This window comes from Canis lupus, chromosome 21, assembly GCF_048164855.1.
Source record: "Canis lupus baileyi chromosome 21, mCanLup2.hap1, whole genome shotgun sequence".
In the NCBI taxonomy this organism is placed as follows: Eukaryota; Metazoa; Chordata; class Mammalia; order Carnivora; family Canidae; genus Canis; species Canis lupus.
In genome coordinates, this window is record NC_132858.1 from 50,898,425 (window position 1) to 50,919,391 (window position 20,967).

The window sequence follows — 20,967 nt, forward strand, 5'->3', positions numbered from 1 at the left end:
AATGAGTTGATACTCTGTTTTTATCATGTCCCTAGGAAATCAAATCTAGAAACTTTACTGAAAGTCAATTTTTTTATGCAGAAAGGGGGGAAGTACCTATTAAACTTTGCTTATGTTACTTCATAATATCCAACTATTCACTATCTCTGGGCCACAAGAAGGGAACAAGGTTGACTTTAAAAAGATTATTGATGGAAAACTCCAGAATTCAATGAAATTCAAAATAATATTAACACAGTAGTAGCACTTGGGTAGTGCAGTTGGTTAAGTGTTTGACTCTTGGTTCTGGCTTAGGTTGTGATCTCAGAGTTGTGAGATTGAGCCTGGAGTTGGGCTTGCACTAAGTGAGGAGCCAACTTGAGATTCTCTGTTTCTCTTACTCTTCACCTCCCACTCGCCCCACTCCTGCTGTCTCTCCCTCAAAATAAACAAACCTTTAAAAAAATTAATATTAACAGTAAAACTTAATATATGCAACATAAAACTGAAACTACAACTTTTATTTGAAACATAGATACTTAAATTCCTTAAATATGAATATATAAATTTCTTTACCAGTAAGCTGAAGACAACACTGTTTTCCAAATATTGAATTTCCATGACCAACCAGGGAATAGGAGAATGATTTAATGTAGAAAATCAATGAATAAGTTTATTAAATCAGTCAAAAGAGAACAGTGTATATAAATTTTTCATATTCAGTACTCATTCTTGAAAAAATCAGTATAAAAATATCATGGTAAAGACTATATATCTTTTATAAAATAATTTTTTTTGAGGTGGGGAGCAGGGGAGGGGCAGAAAGAGAGGGATAAAGAGAATCCTAAGCAGGCTCTACGCTGGGCATGGAGGCTTGATCTCACAACCCTGAGATCATGACCTGAGCCAATATCAAGAGTCAGACAACTTAACAGACTGAGCCACCCAGATGCCCATAAAATAATATTTTTAATAGTAGAAAACATTATGAAATTTTGAATAAAGTCAAGATCAAGTCAAAATGGTCTTCATCTCCCTGATTCTTTTATAATTCTTACAGAATTTCTGGAATTCAGTAAACTAAGAAATAGAAATATAAGTTACAATTATTCCTAAAGGAAGAGATAAATACCATTATTTGGCTCATATCTTTTTTTTTTTTTAAGATTTTATTTATTGATTGATGAAAGACACAGAGAGAGAGAAAGAGGCAGAGACACAGGCAGAGGGAGAAGCAGGCTCCATGCAGGGAGCCCGATGTGGGACTCGATCCCGGGTCTCCAGGATCACGCCCCTGGCTGAAGGTGGCGCTAAACCTCTGAGCCACTGGGGCTGCCCTATTTGGCTCATACCTAACTAGCAATCAAAAGAGAATCAGGTGAAAAACAATGCAAATCAAAGAAATTAGTAAGTTTGCAAGATTAAACATTAGCAACATCAGTAGTTCTCCTATGTATAAGATAATCAGTTAGAAAATATAAAATAAAACAAGAACTCATTTATAATAGGAATAAAAATAAAGAAGATACTATAAATCAGAGAAGAATAACTGTTATAACAAAAAAAAATGGATACCAGTTGCTAGACAACTGGAAGTTTCTCTCTCACATCGTAATGCAAATGAATTTTGGCAGACAGCCTTCCTCATAATAGCTTAGTAGGTGCAAATTCCTTCCCTTTAGTAATTTTGACATCTTCTTAGGCTTTAGAGCTTTCCATGAGATCTTATGCATCCATCCAGGAGACAACCAAAGGAGAATGGAAAATTATAGATTTCTTTCATCCACATTGTGTTGACCAGAATCCAGGCTTATCATCCACCTTACATCAAGGGAAGCTAGGAAATGTCTTCTTCTGTGACCAGGAAGAAAAGGAACAGCATAGATAGTGGTGAGCACTAGTATTCCTTGCCACAAATACCTAGTAAGAAGCTAGGAAATGTGTGGGCCAGTTAAGAAGAAAACTGTGACTCTGAACATATATAGGTTAAAGAAGGGTTAAATAATGAGAAGTGCCATTCTTTTGAAGGAGAAGACCTAATATTATAAAGAGTTTTTTCCTTTTATAGTTTTAATGCAGCTCTGGTGAAAATATCAATGCAAAATTGTTCATCTCAAAATTAAACAAATAAACGATCCTGAAGTTCTGTACAAAAATTCATTGGAAAGATAAGCAGAGGTGCTTTTAAAAAGAAAGACTAATGAAGGCATATTTTACCTTTTGGGCAAAAAACATAGCTTAAGGGCAAATATAATTAAACATGAAGCGGTTTCCTAGATACTTAAAAATGCAGGCACAGAAGGATTAGTGGAACTATATGTACGGCATGGAAACTGATCCTAATACTATATGACAAATATGACATAACAAAGAGTAAGAAAAGAATGGTTTATTTAATAATTATTTATGATAATTGTTTGAAAAAGTATGTTTAAAAAAAAAAGGTATATGTTTTTTCTCACCACATACACAGACAAAACCAGATATCTTAAAGCAGATGTGAACAACTGACAACAAAAGGTTCCAGTCTAGCCCCTCTCTTGATGTTGTAAGTGCAGTTTTATTGGTTCATGGCCACGCCTACTCGAAAGCCTGCCCACGGCTGCTTTTCCAGGCAGAATTGTGGCTGCCTGTGCCCTGTAGCTCACAAAGACTAAAGTAATTACTATCTGGTTCTTTATGGAAAAAAGTTTTCTGAATCCTGAATTAAAACAATTAAAGTAACTGAAAGAAAAAGTAAGTAAATTTTATTCGATTTGGAATAAGAGTTTCTCAGTGTAACAGCTAAGTAAGAAACCACAGAATGCAGTGTGATGTGTATGGGACATATTAATTCATTCAATACATAATGTTCTAAGTCCAGTGAAAAATCGGGAAACATGTCTGCAAAGATAGTTACTATAATTCCTTTCATGCTATTTCCATGCTTCCGTGACTTCCCTCTTCCCAAGGGGGAATCTCTGTCTTCCCCCCCTTGATGCTGGGCTGGCTCCGTGACTTTGAACAAGAAAATGCGGTGAAGGATGTTTTGTCACTTCTGATCCCGGACCTTAAGAGGCTGTGTGACTTCTACGTCAGCACTGGAATACCTGGAACACGGTTCCTTATACACAGGCCCTGTCCAGCTCCTTGGGGATGAGGGACTCCATGGAGAGAGAAGCCCAGCTGTCCCAGACATTCCACCAGCTTTGCTGAGGCTCTTATTGTGAGTGAGGTTTCCAGGGACCAGCCATCCCAGCTGACCCTCGACTGACTGCAAAGCACGAGTAAGCCTAGCTGAGTACACCCCACCCCTGAATTACTAATCTATAGGGCTGGGAGGAAATGAATAGTCTTGTTTTAAGTCACTAAGAGTTGGGGATGATTTATTTACAGATAACTGACAACATAATTGTGATACACATGACAATCAAAGGACCACCGGTCTTCTTAGCAAAGAGTATTAACACATCAATAAGTAGTTCTCTCATCTTTGATAATTGCTTCAGATTCTCACCTAGCATTTCCAGTTTGGGTCTGGATGATAGGCCCTCAAATTGCTTATCCTTCTTCCATCTTCCTAATTAGTGGTAATAGTGGTTGTGGGGGCAGTCTAACATCCTCTATTAAATTCAGTTTTGACATGTAGAGACTTGGTTGGTTACAGTTTCCCACTTAACTTGTTACCGAATTTTTTTCCCCTAGCATACTTTGACACAGAAGTATAACATAAATGCGGTAACGTGCCCACATCTTAAGTGTACAGTTTGGTGAATTTGTACACACTCATTCATTCATGTAAACAACATCCAGATCAAGACATGGAACTTCTCCAGCAGTGAGTCTTTTTCAGAGACAGCTTTTCACCTTCATGCCAAGTATATATATAATGTCTGCTTTTTGGTGTTGCACACTTTCTCATGTGATCTGCATTGTGTGTATGTGTGTATCTTTGTGTTTTCTTTGCAATCATCTCTCTTAATATGGATTCTCCAGAGAAGCAGAACCAATAATAGACATATGTTCTAATATCTACATCTTCACTTCCACCTCCACCTCTATCTATGTATTTATGTATCCATCCATCCATCCATCCATCCATCCATCCAAGGAAAGAGATTTACTGTAAGGAATTGGCTTACATGATGATCATGGAGGCTGAGGAGTCCCAAGGTCTGCAGTCGGCAAGTTGGACCACGGAGAGCCGATGGTATATAGTTCCAGTCAGTATGAGTCTGAAGGGAGTAGAGGATAGATGTCAGAGCTCAAAGGCAGGCAGGCAGAAAGAGAATTTGTCCTCACTCAGTCTCTTATTCTACTCAGGCCTTCAATGGATTGGATGAAGCACCACCAACGCCCCTCCCCCATGTTGGGAGGGCTAAGAGGGCCCATCTGCTTTACTCAAGTCTATCAATTCAAATGTTAATTTCATCCAGTAACTCCCTCACAGGCACACCCAGAAATAAGGTCTAGCCAAATATCTGGATACTCCATGACCCAGATATCAGACCACAAACAGCATTGTCAAGAAATTGACGGCGCAAAACAGAACAAAACAAAACAAAACAAAAACCCAAAACTTAATGATGGCAAGTCACTGAGTGGGTCAGTGGAAATCTGGCTGGGAGCTACTGGAGGATATACCTTTTTCTGCTACGACCCCAGCTTCTTAAATCTATTAAAGTACCTGCATTTGGACAGAGGATGAAAGGACATAGTATACTTCTGGCCATATTGTTAAAACAATGCCAGAAGAATAGCAATGAAATGATTGGATTATGATTTGGGGACACAGAACACTGTATAACCAGCTTGAGACTGGGAAGATTTTTCAAAAATGAGTAAGTGTATCCCTTATGAAAGTCATAGTACCTTAGATTAATTATATTTTTTATTGACCACATTGTGTTATTAAAATTCTATATTTATGATCATTTCATAGAATCTCTCATACATTTTTCTCACTTTTAATGTGCTGCACATCTTTAGACAAAATAGCTCATATTTATATTTTTTCATCTTAGCTGAATTACTCTGGCATTGTTGTGGAAAAATATTGATCTTAGGGTCTTATTAACTGTCTATTATTGTTTATTAGGTAATGCTCCATCATCTTTGCCTTGGTTGATAAATATCTGCTCTCCTGCTTGTTCCATGTGATTTACTTCTCTCTCTCAGTGAGGCTGGCGGCACATAATTAGTATTTTATATAATAAAGGACTTTCCGCCCTAGAATTCAGGAGAGTCTCACTTGGTGCCAGTGAAGTTCTGACTTATTTTTTGCTAACTATTTTCTGAGGAAATAGGTAACTTGAAGAGGTTGTAAATCTTATATCCAATGCTCTTTTAATGACCTTGGAGGTCTTTCATGTTCCCTGGTCTCACTGCTGGTGTTGTGGTTTGTGTAGAACACAGAGGTAGCCAGGCTGAGGGGCCTGCTGATGAGAGCTCAGTGGGACATGTCTCAGGGGCCTTGGCACCAAGCCGGATCAGCCAGGAGGGAGGGGACACTTTTCTGATCCATCCACCCAGATAGGCTACCCTATGTACTCTTAAGAGTTGTATATTTTGGCTTCACGGTTTTAATTTAGTATTTTTTTTCAACTAGCAAGTTATATGGCATAGTAATAAAAACATGGAGTTTAGAAGGAAAAACATACATATTTGAATTTTGGTTTTACCATTTATCACCAATTTTTTCACCAGCTGGACCCCCAGACCTGACCTTTACTGCTCACTGGCTTGTATCCACTGACTTTTCTCCAGCATTTTTCCTTAAGCTCTTCTTTCCAGTTTATCTCTTAACTCTGGCAAAAGATGTGAGGTGCATAGCATCCTTTGACAGAAACAGGAACTACCCCTCTGGCAATAATTGCTTGGACCAAGATCTCTGGCAGCCCAGACCACCCAGACCAATTTGACCTTAACCCCTTACTTATACCTGTGCAGATGAACCGTGGAGTGACCCATGGAGTGACCAACAGTTACCTTACCTCATTACAGTACTAAAATCTCTGCCCAACGAGGAGCACAAGCCTCATTTAATAACATGCAGTGTATGTATATTTCCTTGAGGCATGTGTGCAACTTAGATCCGTCTTTACGTACAACGACAAGACTCCCCATTTAAAATATTTATCTTAACCCTAAATAAAAGGAACCCATCCACCCCTGCTCAGGGAGTCACAGCTTTGGAGATTATTCCCTGGGATCTCTTTATTTACTACAAATAAGTTTACTTTGTGTGACAACTCCACCTTGTGTAGTTTCTATCTGTGACTCACCAAGGGGCAAACGCAGCTTGGTTACAATTTGATTTTTGTTAAGTTATGATACCTCTGTGAATCCCTGTGTTCCCACTTTTTTTTTTCTTTTTGAAATAATACACTTTTAATTACAAAAATTATCCATTTCATAGAAAATGAATATGCACAACAAAATAAAGGGAGGGGCTCTCAGAGTTCCACTACAGAAGGATAAACACAAAAAGTTTGGTAGGAGACTTCCAGTATTTTTTCTTTGCCTACATATGAACACATAGTTGTGTTAAAATCAGAACTGAGCTCATTTTGACAAATGCAATACAATAGGAATATCTGATTTGATATAAAATATAATGGAAATAGTAGGATCTTTCTAGAACATTGTACAAATTCAAGATGCAATCCATTAATAATTTATATTAATATATATTATTGTATATTTATGACAGACCATCATGAAACACCCCTTTATAGACCTTTAAAAATATCCATAATATGTTTATACCAAATTACACTATATTAGGTGCAGAATTGCTTATCAAAAGAGAAATCTTCTGAAGACAAATCTGGTGAAATAACATTTTAATGTCAACTTAGTGATTTTTTTTGTCTGATTCATCTGAGTTATACTCTGAAATGGCAATAAATTTCTCTACATTATTTAAAAAAATTGTTTAAATTGTAAATATTTTAATTCAACTTTTTATTGACTGTGTCTTAAAAATGTACCATAATTTATTTAATCAGCTATTGTTTCACACATATACAAACATATACATCCATTTAATACTTTTGCCTACTAAAAATGTTTTTCCAAATCTTCTCCAAATTTACTTCCATAACTCATATATAAGTAGTATGTAAGAAATCTCTATTGCTACCTATTATCATCCTTTAAAAAATGTATGCCTTATTGATATATAAAAATGACTTTCTCTGGTTAGTATAATTTGCTTTGCATTGATTAATAGTAAGATTAAACTTGTTTTCATTTGTCTGTTTGCATTTATATTTCTTATTTTGTGAATTTCATGATTGTGACTTTTCCTTATGTTTCTATTCTTCAAAAATATTTACCTTATTGGGGATGCCTCGGTGGCTCAGTAGTTGAGCATCTGTCTTTGGCCCAGGGTGTGATCCTGGGGTCCTGGGATCGAGTCCAACATTGAGCTCCTTGCATGGATCCTGCTTCTCTCTCTGTGTATGTCTCTGCCTCTCTCTCTCTGTGTCTCTCATGAATAAATAAATAAAATCTAAAAAAAAAATTTACCTTATTGGTTTGTAAGAGTTCTTTTTTTTTTTCTATGTCTTGTGTGTGTTTTAGGAAATTCTCATCCAAAAATTAGAAGAGACTGTCTTCCCTTAATTTATGCATTGACTCCCTGTAATAGGCAGAAGGATTTGAGAGGATGACATTAGTCAGAGGAGTCTGTTTTTCGTTTGTTTTGTTTTGTTTTTGGTCTTTACTTCTCTGGACAAATGGTGTTAATGATTGGGTACAATCTGCATTGGATTTACAACTTGGTGTTGGCAAGGTGTATTTGTTTAATCTGTTTCCTAGATTCTTAAAAAATTGGACACTACTTCTATTTTAGAATATGAGGACCAGATGCAGTTGGTCCATTGTAAATCTTCATGGATGCATCTAGTCACTACTTTTTCCCTGGGTGAAAGACCCACCTCTCTCTTTAATGTGTGAGATGACTGTCAAGGATAGTATCCAATTACAATTTTTTCTTTCTCATAGCAGGTGCCGAGTTACACTTCCTTTATACTTTAATAGAAATATTACAATGACTCATGAATGAAAACATTTTCATGATACAGAACAAGCCATAATTATTTTTATCTCATAATTTCTGTTTGTAATAACTTACATGCATAATTTGTGGCACAATGATTCTCTGTCAGTTTTCTAAGGTATTTTTCCTGGATGAAGCCAGGGCATATTCTTCACATGACAAATGGCCAGAAATTGTTCATGCTAAGGCAACATTTCTATAGGTTCCCTGGTATAGTAAGTTACAAATACATTTTTCAATGTATAATTTGCCTTCTAATTTTGTTTATAGTGTATTTTCCCAAAACTCTGTTGTTAATATTTTCAAACATCCAGAAGCACTGAACTTATACAATGACTACTTGTATAGTATTTACCTATTTTTTAGCATATCACTTCTAAATATTTCCATATGTATCTGTAAGAATATTGAATTATCCACATAACTATATATGGCAACTTAATAAAATTAGCAATTATATATCACCTGATATCCAGTTCAGGTGTGATTTTTTTCACATATATGCCTTTACAATTTTAAATCATGAAAAATACCAATATTTTCCTTTGAGTTTTTTCTTTGATAATATGCTTTAAAATAACTTCTGTATTTCAAAATTTAAAAATACTTTGTTACATATATTTACATTTTTGTACTTGTGTGATTTTTTTAATTTGAATTTCTAATTTGAAATTCTAATTTAAATTCCAGAATTCAATTGCATTAACTTGGTTCTATGGTAAAAATAAAAAAAATTTTCCACTGTGTTAGATTATCTCAGCACAATCAATCAATCCATATTTCCCCCAGTGATTAAAAATGACATATGATATTTGCTAATGACATATCTGATAGTATCCACATAAAGAATTTATATAACTCAACACCAAAAGACATATAATCCAATTAAAAATGGGCAGAAGGCATTTACAGACATTTTTCCAAAGAAGACATGAAATGACCAATAAACACGTGAAAAGATGCTCGTCACTCATCATCAGAGAAGTACAATTCAAAGCAACAATGAGATATTGCCTCACACCTGACAAAACGATCAAAATAAGAAACACAAGTATTGGTGAGGATGTGAAGAAAAAAGAAGCCTCTTGTACTGTTAGTGGGAATGCAAACAGGTGCAGCCACTGTGGAAAACAGTATGGAGGCTTCTCCAAAAGTTAAAATAGAACTAACCCTACACTTTTGCACTTCTAGGTATTTACCCCTAAAATACAAAAACACTAATTCAAAGGGATACATGCAGCATTATTTACAATAGCCAACTTATGTCCATCCTTGGATAAATGGATAAAGATATACATACATGTGTATACACACACACACACACAGACACACACACTGGAACATTACTCAGCCATAAAAAAGAAAGAAAATTTGCCATTTTCAGTAATGTGGATGAAGCTAGAGAGTATTCTGCTAAGTTAAATAAGTCAGAGAAAGACAGATACCATATGATTTTACTCATATGTGAAATTTAAGAAATAACAAAAAAAATAAGCAAAGGAAAAAACAGGGAGAGAGAGATAGTGGGAGAGACAAATCAAGAAACAAGAGTCTTAACTACAGAGAACAAACTGAGGTTCCCAGAGGAGAGGTGGGGGCGATGCAGAAAACAAGTAATGGGAATTAAGTTCACTTGTAATGATGAGCACAGGGTGATGTGTGGAATTGTTGAATCACTCAGGTGTCATATACCTGAAACTAATAAAACATTGTATGTTAACTATATTGAAATTTAAAATAAAATTAAAGGAAGAGTTAAAATGGTGGAGAGTAGCATACCCTATGTTTGCCTCATCCTTCTAACATAATTAGATAAATATCATGTTGTTCTGAACACCCAAGAATCCATCTGAGGACTGAGAGAACAAACTGCACAACTAGCAGGAGAAAAGAGGCCATGCTGTGAAAGGGGAGTTGCCAAAATATGATTTGGAGGAGAAAAGAATTGAGGGCACCATGGAGAGGTTGGAGCCCTGAGCAAGGAGGAGGTGGGGAGAGGCAGAGAGTGAGAGAGGGAGAGAGCATATGAAATGCACAGGGGACCAAAAAAAAAACACTTCCCCAGAACCATTGACTGGGAAAATGAGAGGGGCTGATTGTTGGGAGTTTTTGCAACCAGTGGAGCTCAAAGTCTGAAGTTTTAGAAGTCCATGCCATGACCAGTGTGGAGTCCGGTGGATACAGCAGTGCCTCCATGGGGAAGGAGGGCAGATGCCTGGGAGCAAATAGCAGTCTAAGGATCCCCTGGGATATAATGGGAGAGACATTTCTCCCTTCCTGGAGTGCATCTGGGAGAGAGGGTATTGGCTCTCAGGGGACAAAAGAGCTGGCTGCTGCCATTGCACTGTTCTATTCCTTAGCACAAGGGCAGACACCTGCCGAGGGCACCTAATCTGGACAGTGGCTTCATGCTGTGCTTTACTTTACTCTCCAAGCTCCTGTGCATTCATGAGACTTCCCTTCTGGGACAAAATGGCACCAACCCCAGTGTAGTGAGACCCTCCTCCAGAGGATCAGTATGGGCCTGAAAAAAACACAGATGCACTGTGCTGCCAGGTGAGCAGATGGCTCAGACACAGACAGGGTGAAGAAAGGGATCTGAAGGACACGTGGGACACACAAGGGAAGATTATCTGCTCTTCTGTGAGGGATTTCTGGACGCAGGAGGCACAACTGTCCTCTCAGGATGAGGGAGAGGGCTCATGCCATTTCTCTCCCCTGCCCATCAGCACGGACTGACTTCAGTGAACAGAACAGCAACCACAGTGGAGGCCTGAACTGCGTACAGCAATCCCCACCCCTCTGCACTCTGCAAGTGCTTATTTACCAGGACAAGTGTGCCTGAGAACCAGAGCAGTGCGTCCCTCCCCCATAAGACCAGAAAAAACCTCTGCATACACCAAGTCTACTGACCATAGACTGCTGCAAAGCTTCAGCTCTAGTGGGAAAATGATCAGGCCTCTTTTCACATACAGACCAGAGCACACCTAGTTAAAGTTCACCACACATTGGACAAGGTCCAAACACTCCCCTCTGCAGGCAAGGAGAAACTCTCCAGAAGACGGACCCGAGGGAAAAAGAAGCCAAACAAGCAGCATCATACACCAGAAACACTTCCTGAGGCCCCAGGCCCTGGACAGTATATGACTTCTTCATAAAGGTATTACTCTCAGAGGCAGGAAACATTACAGGCTTTCCTAACATGGAGAAGACAGAGATCTAGACAAAATGCCAAGATCGAGGAATTCATCCAAAAGAAAGAACAAGAAAAGTCACAACTAGGGATCTAATCAAAACAGATATAAGTAATATGACTAATCCAGATTTTTAAAAATATTTTTATTTATTTATTCATGAGAGACATAGAAAGAGGCAGAGACATAGGCAGAGGGAGAGGCAGGCTCCTCACAGGGAGCCTGATGTGGGACTTAATCCTGGGCCCCAAGATCATGCCCTGAGCTGAAGGCAGACACTCAACCACTCAGCCACCGAGGCATCCCCCTGATCCAGAACTTAAAACAACAACCATAAGGGTACTAACTGGGCTCAAGAAATGCATAGAAGACACCAGATGTCCCCTTCTGCAGAGACAAAAGACCTAAAGCCTAGTCAGGCCAAAATAAAAAAAAAAAATGCTATAATTGAGGTGTGAAATGAACTGGATATAATGACCACAAGGATGGAAGAAACAGAAATGAATCAGTGATATAGAAGATGAAATTATGGAAAATAATGAGGCTGAAAAGGGAAGGAAAAAATACTCAATCACGAATGTTTAGGGAACTCAGTGACTCCATAAAGTATAATAATGTTCGATTCATTCATATCTAGGAGTCCCAGAAGAAGAAGAGAGGGGGAAAAGGAGCAAAAGGTTTATTTGAGTGAATTATAGCTGAAGACTTCCCTAATCTGGAGAAGGACACAGACATCCAATCCAGGAAGCACAGAGAACTCTCTTCAAAGTTAACAAAAGCAGGCCAATACCAAGATACATCATAGTAAAATATGCAAAATACAAAGATAAGGAAAAAATCCTGAGAGCGGCAAGGAAAAAGAAATCTAATTTACAAGGAAAGACAAATAAGGTTAGCAGCAGATCTCTTCACAAAACCTTGGCAGTCTAGAAGAAAGTGGCATGTTATTTCAGACCAAAAGACACCTGCAGGTTAAAAGTGAGGGGATGGAGAAACATTTACCATGCAAATGGTGCCAAAAAGAAAGCTAGGACAGCAATACTTTACTAGAGACACCTGCAGATGGAAAGTGAGGGGATGGAGCATCTATCATGCTAATGGACATCAAAAGAAAACCAGAGTAGCCATATTTATATCAGACAATGAACCAAGATTTTAAGAATGTTCTTTTTTTTTAAGATTTTATTTATTCACTCATGAGACACACACACAGAGAGAGAGAGAGAGAGAGGCAGAGACACAGGCAGAGGGAGAAGCAGGCTCCATGCAGGGAGTCCGACGTGGGACTCCCGGGTCTCCAGGATCACATCCTGGACCGAAGGTGGCGTTAAACCGCCGAGCCACCCGGGCTGCCCACAAACTAGATTTTAAACCAAAGACTGTAACAAGAGACGAAGAAGGACATTATATCATAATTAAGGGGTCCATCCTATAAGATCTAACAATTGTAACAATTGTAAGTATTTATGTCTCCCACATGAGAGCACCCAAATATGTAAAATAATTAATAACAAATATAGAGAAACTCATTGATGATAATACAATAATACTAGGGGACTTTAACACCCCACTCACAGCAATGGACAGACCATCTAAGCAGAAAATCAACAAGGAAACAATGGTTTTGAATGACACACAGGACCAGATGCACTTCACAGATATATTCAGAACATTTCATTCTAAAGTAGCAGAATACACATTGTTTTCCAGTGCACATGGGACATTCTTCAGGATAGATCACATCCTGGCTCACAAATCAGCCCTGAACAAGTACAAAAAGATTGAGACATACCATGCATATTTTCAGACCATAACACTATGAAACTTGAAGCTAACCACAAGAAAAAAAAAATTGGAAAAGCTACAAATATGTGGTTAAAGAACATCCTACTAATGAATGAACCAGTTAACCAGGAAATTAAAGAAGAAGTTTTAAAAATACGTGGAAACAAATGAAAATGAAAAACATGATGGTCCAAAACCTTTGGGATGCAGCAAAAATGGTCAAAAGAAGGAAGCATATTTCAATACAAACCTACCTTAAGAAGCACGAAAAATTTCAAATATACAACTTAACCTTACACCTTAAAGGAGCTGGAAAAAGAACAACAGTTGAAGCTTAATGTCACCAGAAGAAGAGAAATAGTGAAGATTAGAGCAGAAATAAATGATATAAAAACAAACAAAAAAATTCCCACAGTAGAACAGATTGATGAAACTAGGTGGTTCCTTGAAAGAATTAATAAAATTTATATGCCCCGAGCCAGACTTATCAAAAAGAAAGGAGAGGTGACCCAAATAAATAAAATCATGAATGAGAGGAAGGCAATCACAACCAACACCAGAGAAATACAAATGATTATGAAACATTATATGCCAACAAAGTGGGCAATCTGGAAGAAATGGACAAATTCCAAGAAGCATATACACTACCAAACTGAAACAAGAAGAAAGAAAAAAATTGAAAGGACTCATAACCAGCAAAGAAATTTAATCAGTAATCCATAATCACCTAACAAACAAAAGTCCAGGGCCTGAAGGCTTCCCAAGGGAATTATACCGATCCTTAAAAAAAATTTTATTCATTTATTTGACAGAGAGAGCAAGAGCGAGCACAAGCAGGGAGAGCAGCAGAGGGAGAAGGAGAAGCAGGCTCCCCACTGAGCAGGGCACCTGACATGGGGCTCCATCCCAGGACCCTGAGATCATGACCTGAGTTGAAGGCAAATGCTTAGCCTACTGAACCACCCAACCCCCTCTACTGGACCTTTAAAAAAGAGTTAAAACCAGTTCTTCTCAAATTGTTCCAAAAAAGTAGAAATGGAAGGAAAACTTCTAAACTCATTCTATAATGCCAGTATTACCTTGATTCCAAGACCCCTACTAAAAAAGAGAACAATAGGTCAATATCCCTGAGGAGCACAGATGTAAAAATTCTCAACAAAATACTAGCAAATCAAATCCAACAATACATTAACAGAATCGTCCACCACGATAAAGTGGGATTTATTCTTTGGCAGCAAGTGTGGTTCAATATTCACAAATCAGTGTGATATGATTAATAAATTAATAAATTTATTAATAAAAGAAAGGATAAGAACCATATGATCCTCTCAATAGATGCAGAAAAAAGTATTTGATGAAGTACAGCATCCTTTCTTGATAAAAATCCTCAACAAGGTAGGGATAGAAGGAACATACCTCTTCATCACAAGGGCCATATATGAAAGACCCACAGCTAATATCATCCTGAATGGGGAAAACTGAGAGCTTTTCCTCTAAAATCAATAAGAACACAGGGATGTCCACTCTCACCATTGTTCTTAACATAGTACTGGAAGTCCTAGCCTCAGCAATCAGACAATAAGGAGTAAAAGGCACCCAAATCAGCAAGAAAGGTGTTGAAGTTTTGTTATTCACAGAGGACACCATACTCTTTGTAGACTTGACCAAAAGACTTGACCAAACAATTGCTAGAACTGATCAACAAATTCACTAAAGTTGCAGGATACAAAATCAATGTACAGAAATCTGTTGCATTTCTCTACACCAATAATGAAAAGAGAAATCAGAAAATCAGCAGATTTTCAGCAGAAAAATCAGCAAATTTGATCAGCAAATTAGCATAAAGAGAAATCAGGCAATCAATACCATTTATAATTGAACCAAGACCCATAAGATACCTAGGAATAAAACTAACCAAAGAGTTAAATGATCTGTACTCTGAAAACTACAAAACACCAATGAAAGAATTTCAAGATGACACAAAGAAATGGAAAGACATTCCACATGGATTGGAAGAATAAACATTGTTAAAATGTCTATACTATGCAAAGCAATCTACACATTTAATGCAATCCTGATCAAAATACCACCAGCATTTTTCACAGAGCTGGAACAAACAAAACAATCTTGAAAAAGGAAAGCAAAGCTGGAGGCGTCATGATTCTAGACTTCAAGCTATATTACAAAGATGTAGTCATCAGGATAGTATATTACTGGCACAAAAAATAGACACATAGATTAATGGAATAGAATAGAAAAGCCAGAAATGGACTGACAGCTATATGGTCAATTAATCGTTGACAGAGCAGGAAAGAATATCTGATGGAAAAGACTGTCTTCAACAAATAGTGTTGGGAAAATTGGACTGCCACATGCAGAAGAATGAAACTAGACCACTTTCTTACACCAAACACAATAATAAATTCAAAATAGATGAAAGATCTAGTTGGGAGACAGGAAACCATCAAAATCCTAGAGGAGAACACAGGCAGCAATCTCTTTGACCTCAGCCACAGCAACTTCTTACTAGACATGTCTCCAGAGACCAGGGAAACAACAGCAAAAATAGACTATTGGGACTTCATGGAAATAAAAAGCTTCTGTGCAACAAAGTAAACTATAGATAAAACTAAAAGGCAGCCTACAGAATGGGAGAAGATACTTGCAAATGATACACCTGATAAAGGGTTAGTATCTATAATCTATAAGGAACTTATCAAATTCAACACTCAAAACCCAAATAATCTAGTTAAGAAATAGTCAGAAGATATGAATAGACATTTCTCCAAGAAAGACATCCAGATGACGAACACACATGAAAAGATGCTCAACATCACTCATTATCAGAGAAATGCAAATCAAAACCACATTGAGATACCACCTCACACCTGTCAGAATGGCTAAAATTTAAGAAGTCAGGGAACAACAGATGTTTGCAAGGATGAGGAGAAAGGGGGAGCCTCTTACGCTGTTGGTGGGAATGCAAACTGGTGCATCCACTCCAAAAAACAGCATGGAGGTTCCTCAAAAAGTTAAATAGAGAACTACCCTATGACCCAGCAATTGTACTACTAGATATTTACCCAAAGGACACAAAAATGCTGATTCAGAGGGACACATGCACCCCAATGTTTACAGCAGCACTGTCAACAATAGCCAAATTATGGAAAGAGCCCATATATATAGTGAAATGTTACCCAGCTATTAAAAAGGATAAAATGTTGCCATTTGCAATGATGTGGATGGAGCTAGAGTGTATTATGCTAAGCAAGATAAGTCAGACAGAGAAAGACAAATACCATGAGTTCACTCATGTGGGATTTAAGAAACAAAACAGATGGCCATAGGGGAAAGACAAGAAAGAGAGGGAAGCAAACCATAAAAGAGACTCTTAACTACAGAGAACAAACTGAGGGTGGCTGGAGGCAAGGTCGGGGTGGGGAGGTGTTGGGCTTAATGCGTCATGGGGATCAAGGAGGGCACTTGTTGTGATGAGCACTGGGTTATGTGTAAGTGATGAACCACTAAATTCTACTCCCGAAACGAATATTACACTCTGTGTTATCTAACTTGAATTTAAATAAAAACTTGAAACATTATATAATTAAATTTAAATTTAAACATGACACTTCCATGCTCTCTAGGAATCCATCATGTCTATTTTTATGCCAGTGCTGTACAGTTACCACTAGTATAGCTTTGCCCTGTGTTTTAATATTAATTATCAATGTGTCCATTCTAGAAATTCCTGGGCATTTCCATCTATATTCCTCTCACTGTCTCCAATCTGGCTTTGTCATCCTTTTACTTAGCGACTAGGCTTTCTTGAATACAAAATGTCAGTGACTTCCACCATGCACAAAATCTCAGAAGTACCCCATTCATTGTGACAACAGAATTACCCACAACAGATTCCAAAATGCCACCTAGGGGTCCTTTTTGAGATCACTTAGTTTGCATTATTTCATTAAGAAATGTCTTGAGACTAGGTAAATACTCCTGTTATACACATCAAAGCACATTTGAACTCTCTTCTAAGAACATTTGTCTTGTTCATCAACACCTAATTATGTACAACACCTGACACTTGGTGTGTGCTCAATAAAAATTTGTTCAGTAACTAATGAATAGATAACCATGTAGACACTGTACTGCAAAAAAAAAAAAAAAAAAAAAAAAAAAAAAAAAAAAAAAACAATGACTGCAAAAGAATAAGAAATGTGTGGCAACTATATTTAAAAATCTAAAATTATTCATAAAAATTATTACTAAAAACCTAAAAGAAGACAAACAAATCGAGAGAAACAAATAGTTTCTGGCTGAAAATGTCAACTATTATAAATTAGATACCACTATCATTGGGTATAAACCATTTATTGGCTTAATGCAATTTGAATCTATGTCTCATTTTTAAAAATCTTGATTCAATAATTCTAAAGGTCTTGGAAAATAAACAGATGAGACTAGCCAAGGCCATATTAAAAATGGAAAATAAACCAGTGTAAGGAAGCAGACCCCAAATTGGTCTGGTATATATAAGCACTATTTATAAAACAAAAGAGGAAGAGATAGGTTGTTCAATACCTGGCTTTGAAAAAACTGGCCAAGTATTTGTATTAAAAAAAAAATAGGACCTTAATTCACAACAGACACTGAAATAATTTTAATGCCGAGTAAAGAACTAAATGTAAAAATCATAAACATTTTGTTTACAATCGACCTCTTACCTTCTAATGAAGAAAGAATAGTGGTGAATGAATTTGATGGTGAAATTGGAGAAGTCAGCAGGATTTAAAATTGCCTTAGGCGAGAAGAAAGGCAGTGAAAGTGTGTGTGTGTGTGTGAGAGAGAGAGAGAGAGAGAGAGAGAGGCAGAGACAGAGACAGAGGATGGAGAGGGGAGAATCAAAGGGAAAGGGAAAGAGGACATACCAGGGCAAATATGATGGTGGATGATGAAGATGAGAAATTATGGAATTACTGCAATATTAGAGAACTTATCTTCAGGGAAGTGTTTTTTTAAATCTGAATTTGTGAACTGAGACAGTTCACTGCATAGACAGACACACACAGACACACACCACCGACACCGCTCTAGTCCAACGTCCTCATCACTCACCTGAGCATGATTACCTCCCGCTGCCCTTTCCGCATCACTCAGACCTGAGTGACCCACACACAGGGCTACACTAAACAACCCCCCGTCTCGACGGAGCTCTGCTGCTGAAGAAACTCGAACAGCTTCCTGTCACTCTTAAATGGCCTCCAAAGTCCTGTCTTGACAGGTCTCGGCCAAGGTCTCCAAGCTCACCCACCTTACTCAACGTGCCCCAGCTGTATCAGAATATTTTTCTGTCCTTCCAAAGTGCTATACGTTTCCCCACTTTGGTGCCTTTAGCACATAGTATTGCTGCTTCCATTTGGAATATTCTTCTTTCACTCCCCAACCAATGTCTTTTTTTTTTTTTTTTTCAGATCTCAGATTTAACTTCAAATTTTTCTCTAGACCTTGTAGCCAGGTTTTGTGCCTATATTCCAAGTGCCAATGGACCTGCCCATCACTGCAAACATATCTGTCACCCCTTGTTCAGTGTTTGTCACTCAACAGTGAGCTCTGCAAGCAGAGGTACTGGATGAATTTGTCTTGTTTACAAGTGTACCTCTGTGTCTAGCTCTGAGCTCGCATCAGTCCAATGAATGTTTTTCTTTAATGAGTGAATGGCAAATTATATAAATTAGAAGGATGTCTGGGCAATAGCTCAGAGGTGGAACATAAGTGTGCCTTCTTGGCTAATGGAGTGATTCACAATATTAGAGTATTATGAATTTTTATATATTTCTTTACTGGTGAATTTTGCACTTTTATATGTTTTCAAGTAACTAATCAGCATGCTTTGGTTACAGCTTGAAGAAGTCTTTATTTTTAAAGTTTTATTTCTTTTTTTGACAGAGCAAGAGAGCAAAAGCAGGGGGAGCAGTAGAGGGAGAGGGAGAAGCTGGCTCCCTGCTTATCAGGGAACCCCATGTGGGGCTTGATGTGGGGTGGATCCCAGGACCCTGGGATCATGACCTGAGCCAAAGGCAGAGACACGAACCCTCTGTGTCACATGGGTGCCCCTTGAAGAAGTCTTATTTTATTTTATTTTGTTTTATTTTATTTTATTATTTTATTTTATTTTATATTTATTTTATTTTATTATTTTATTTTATTTTTTTGAAGATTTTATTTATTTATTCATGAGAGACACAGAGAGAGAGAGGCAGAGACACAGGCTGAGGGAGAAGCAGGCTCCATGCAGGCAGCCTGATGTGGGACTCAATCCCGGGACTGCAGGATCATGCCTGTGCCAAACGCAGGCACTAAACCACTGAGCCACCCAGGGATCCCCGAAGAAGTCTTTTTAATAAACATTTTTTGTTAAGTCCAGTTTAGTGGTGATAAATTCTATTAGCTTTTGTTTGGGAAACTAGCTCACCTTCGATTCTGCAAGACACTTTTTTCAGGTTGGCAGGTTTTTTTTTTTTTTTTTTCTTTCAGCACTTTGAATATATCATCCCACTCCCTTCTGCTCACAAGAATTCTGCTGAAAAAAAAACCCTGGATATTTTAAAAGGGGTTCAGGGAGCAGCTGGGACAGAAGGCAGTCAAATCTCCCTTGCCAGGGAGAATCTTGGACGTTTTTACCTGCTTCCTCTGTGCTCGGCCTGAGGATAGGTACAGCAATTGCTTGCGTGCTTGCTTGAAAACTGATTTGTTGTTTTTAAAATATGTTCCTATGGGACTTTTGAATGCCAAGCCCTGCTGGCTACCAGAACTAGGAGATTTGAAGACCTGTCCTTCAAGTGGAAGTCAGAAAAGTTGGGGCACTGGATATGTGGACATACTTCTTCTAGGAGGACTCTGGTGACTTGGCCTATTGTTGGAGTGAGTCGAAAGGAGAAGGTAGAGGATGCACCCATTGGCACTTTCAGGCTCTAGGGAGGCTCTCATTCAGCATCTAGATGTGTGCTGAACCCTGATAGCAGCTAGGATGCAGTCAAATCCCTTGGGAAAGACTGGGAAGTGCACATTTTTGCCTGTACTCTCTGTGCTGACCTCAAGGGGAAAGCCATGGATAGTGCCGTGTGCCCATTAACAGTTGCTTCTTTTTTGCTATAGTCTTGTGGGACTCAGGGATGCAAGCCTTGTTGGCTTTCAGAGCTAGGTGGTTTGAAGGTCATCCTTTGGGTGGCAGACATGAAATTGGGGCACTAGTTGTATGTTCCATACCCTTTGCTCCTTAGGGAAAATCTGGAAGTTGGATGTTCCCTCTTGATTGCATGATGTGGGTGGCTGGGGTTTATGGTGAGAGAGTATCTCAGCCTGCTCCACTCATTTCAATGTGGGTATTTTCTCAGTTGTCTGATGTGTAGGAGTCACTGGATTTTTCTGGATTTTTCTCAGAGGAAAGTGCTCCACGCACAGCTGTATATTTGGTGGGTCTTTGGGAGAAGGAAAATTCAGGAGCCTCCTATGTTGCCATTTGGGGGATGTCCTATTATATAATTTTTATAACAATAATTGAAATTACTTTTATAATTAGGGTCAAAATGCCTAACAAACCTTACTATGTAAATTCGTCAATGACTTCTCATGGACTTCAAGAGAAAGACCGAATATTTTAGCAAATCCACATGAGACCCTTGTGATCTAGCTTTTCCTCTTCTCTGGTTTTCAAACTTCATTATTCTTGTTGGTGTCAGGAAGGCAGTAATCACCAAGCTTTGTTTTTTTAGTCTTAGGTTCTATTGCTCATTAGCCACATGAATGTAGGAAAGCTGTCAACCTCTCTTAGCCTCATTTTTCTCTCCTAAAAAAAGGAATATAATAATAGCATCTACATCATAGAGGTGTGTGAGGGTTATTTAAATCATTATCTTACAGTTTTGAACATGATTCTTGGTATATATGTTATTTAAAAACCTC

The 20,967-nt window shown here is 38.0% G+C and overlaps 1 protein-coding gene across 1 annotated transcript in view; it reads right to left on the reverse strand.

Annotated features, from left to right (window-relative positions):
- Positions 1–621: 621 nt before the first annotated feature.
- VSTM2A (V-set and transmembrane domain containing 2A) overlaps positions 622–20,967 on the reverse strand; it is a 193,418-nt gene continuing 173,072 nt past the window's right edge. The window contains exon 5 of the mRNA XM_072791696.1: positions 622–4,193. Coding sequence (XP_072647797.1) covers positions 4,183–4,193 — 11 coding nt within the window. The 3' untranslated portion in view covers positions 622–4,182. The remainder of the gene's footprint in view (positions 4,194–20,967) is intronic.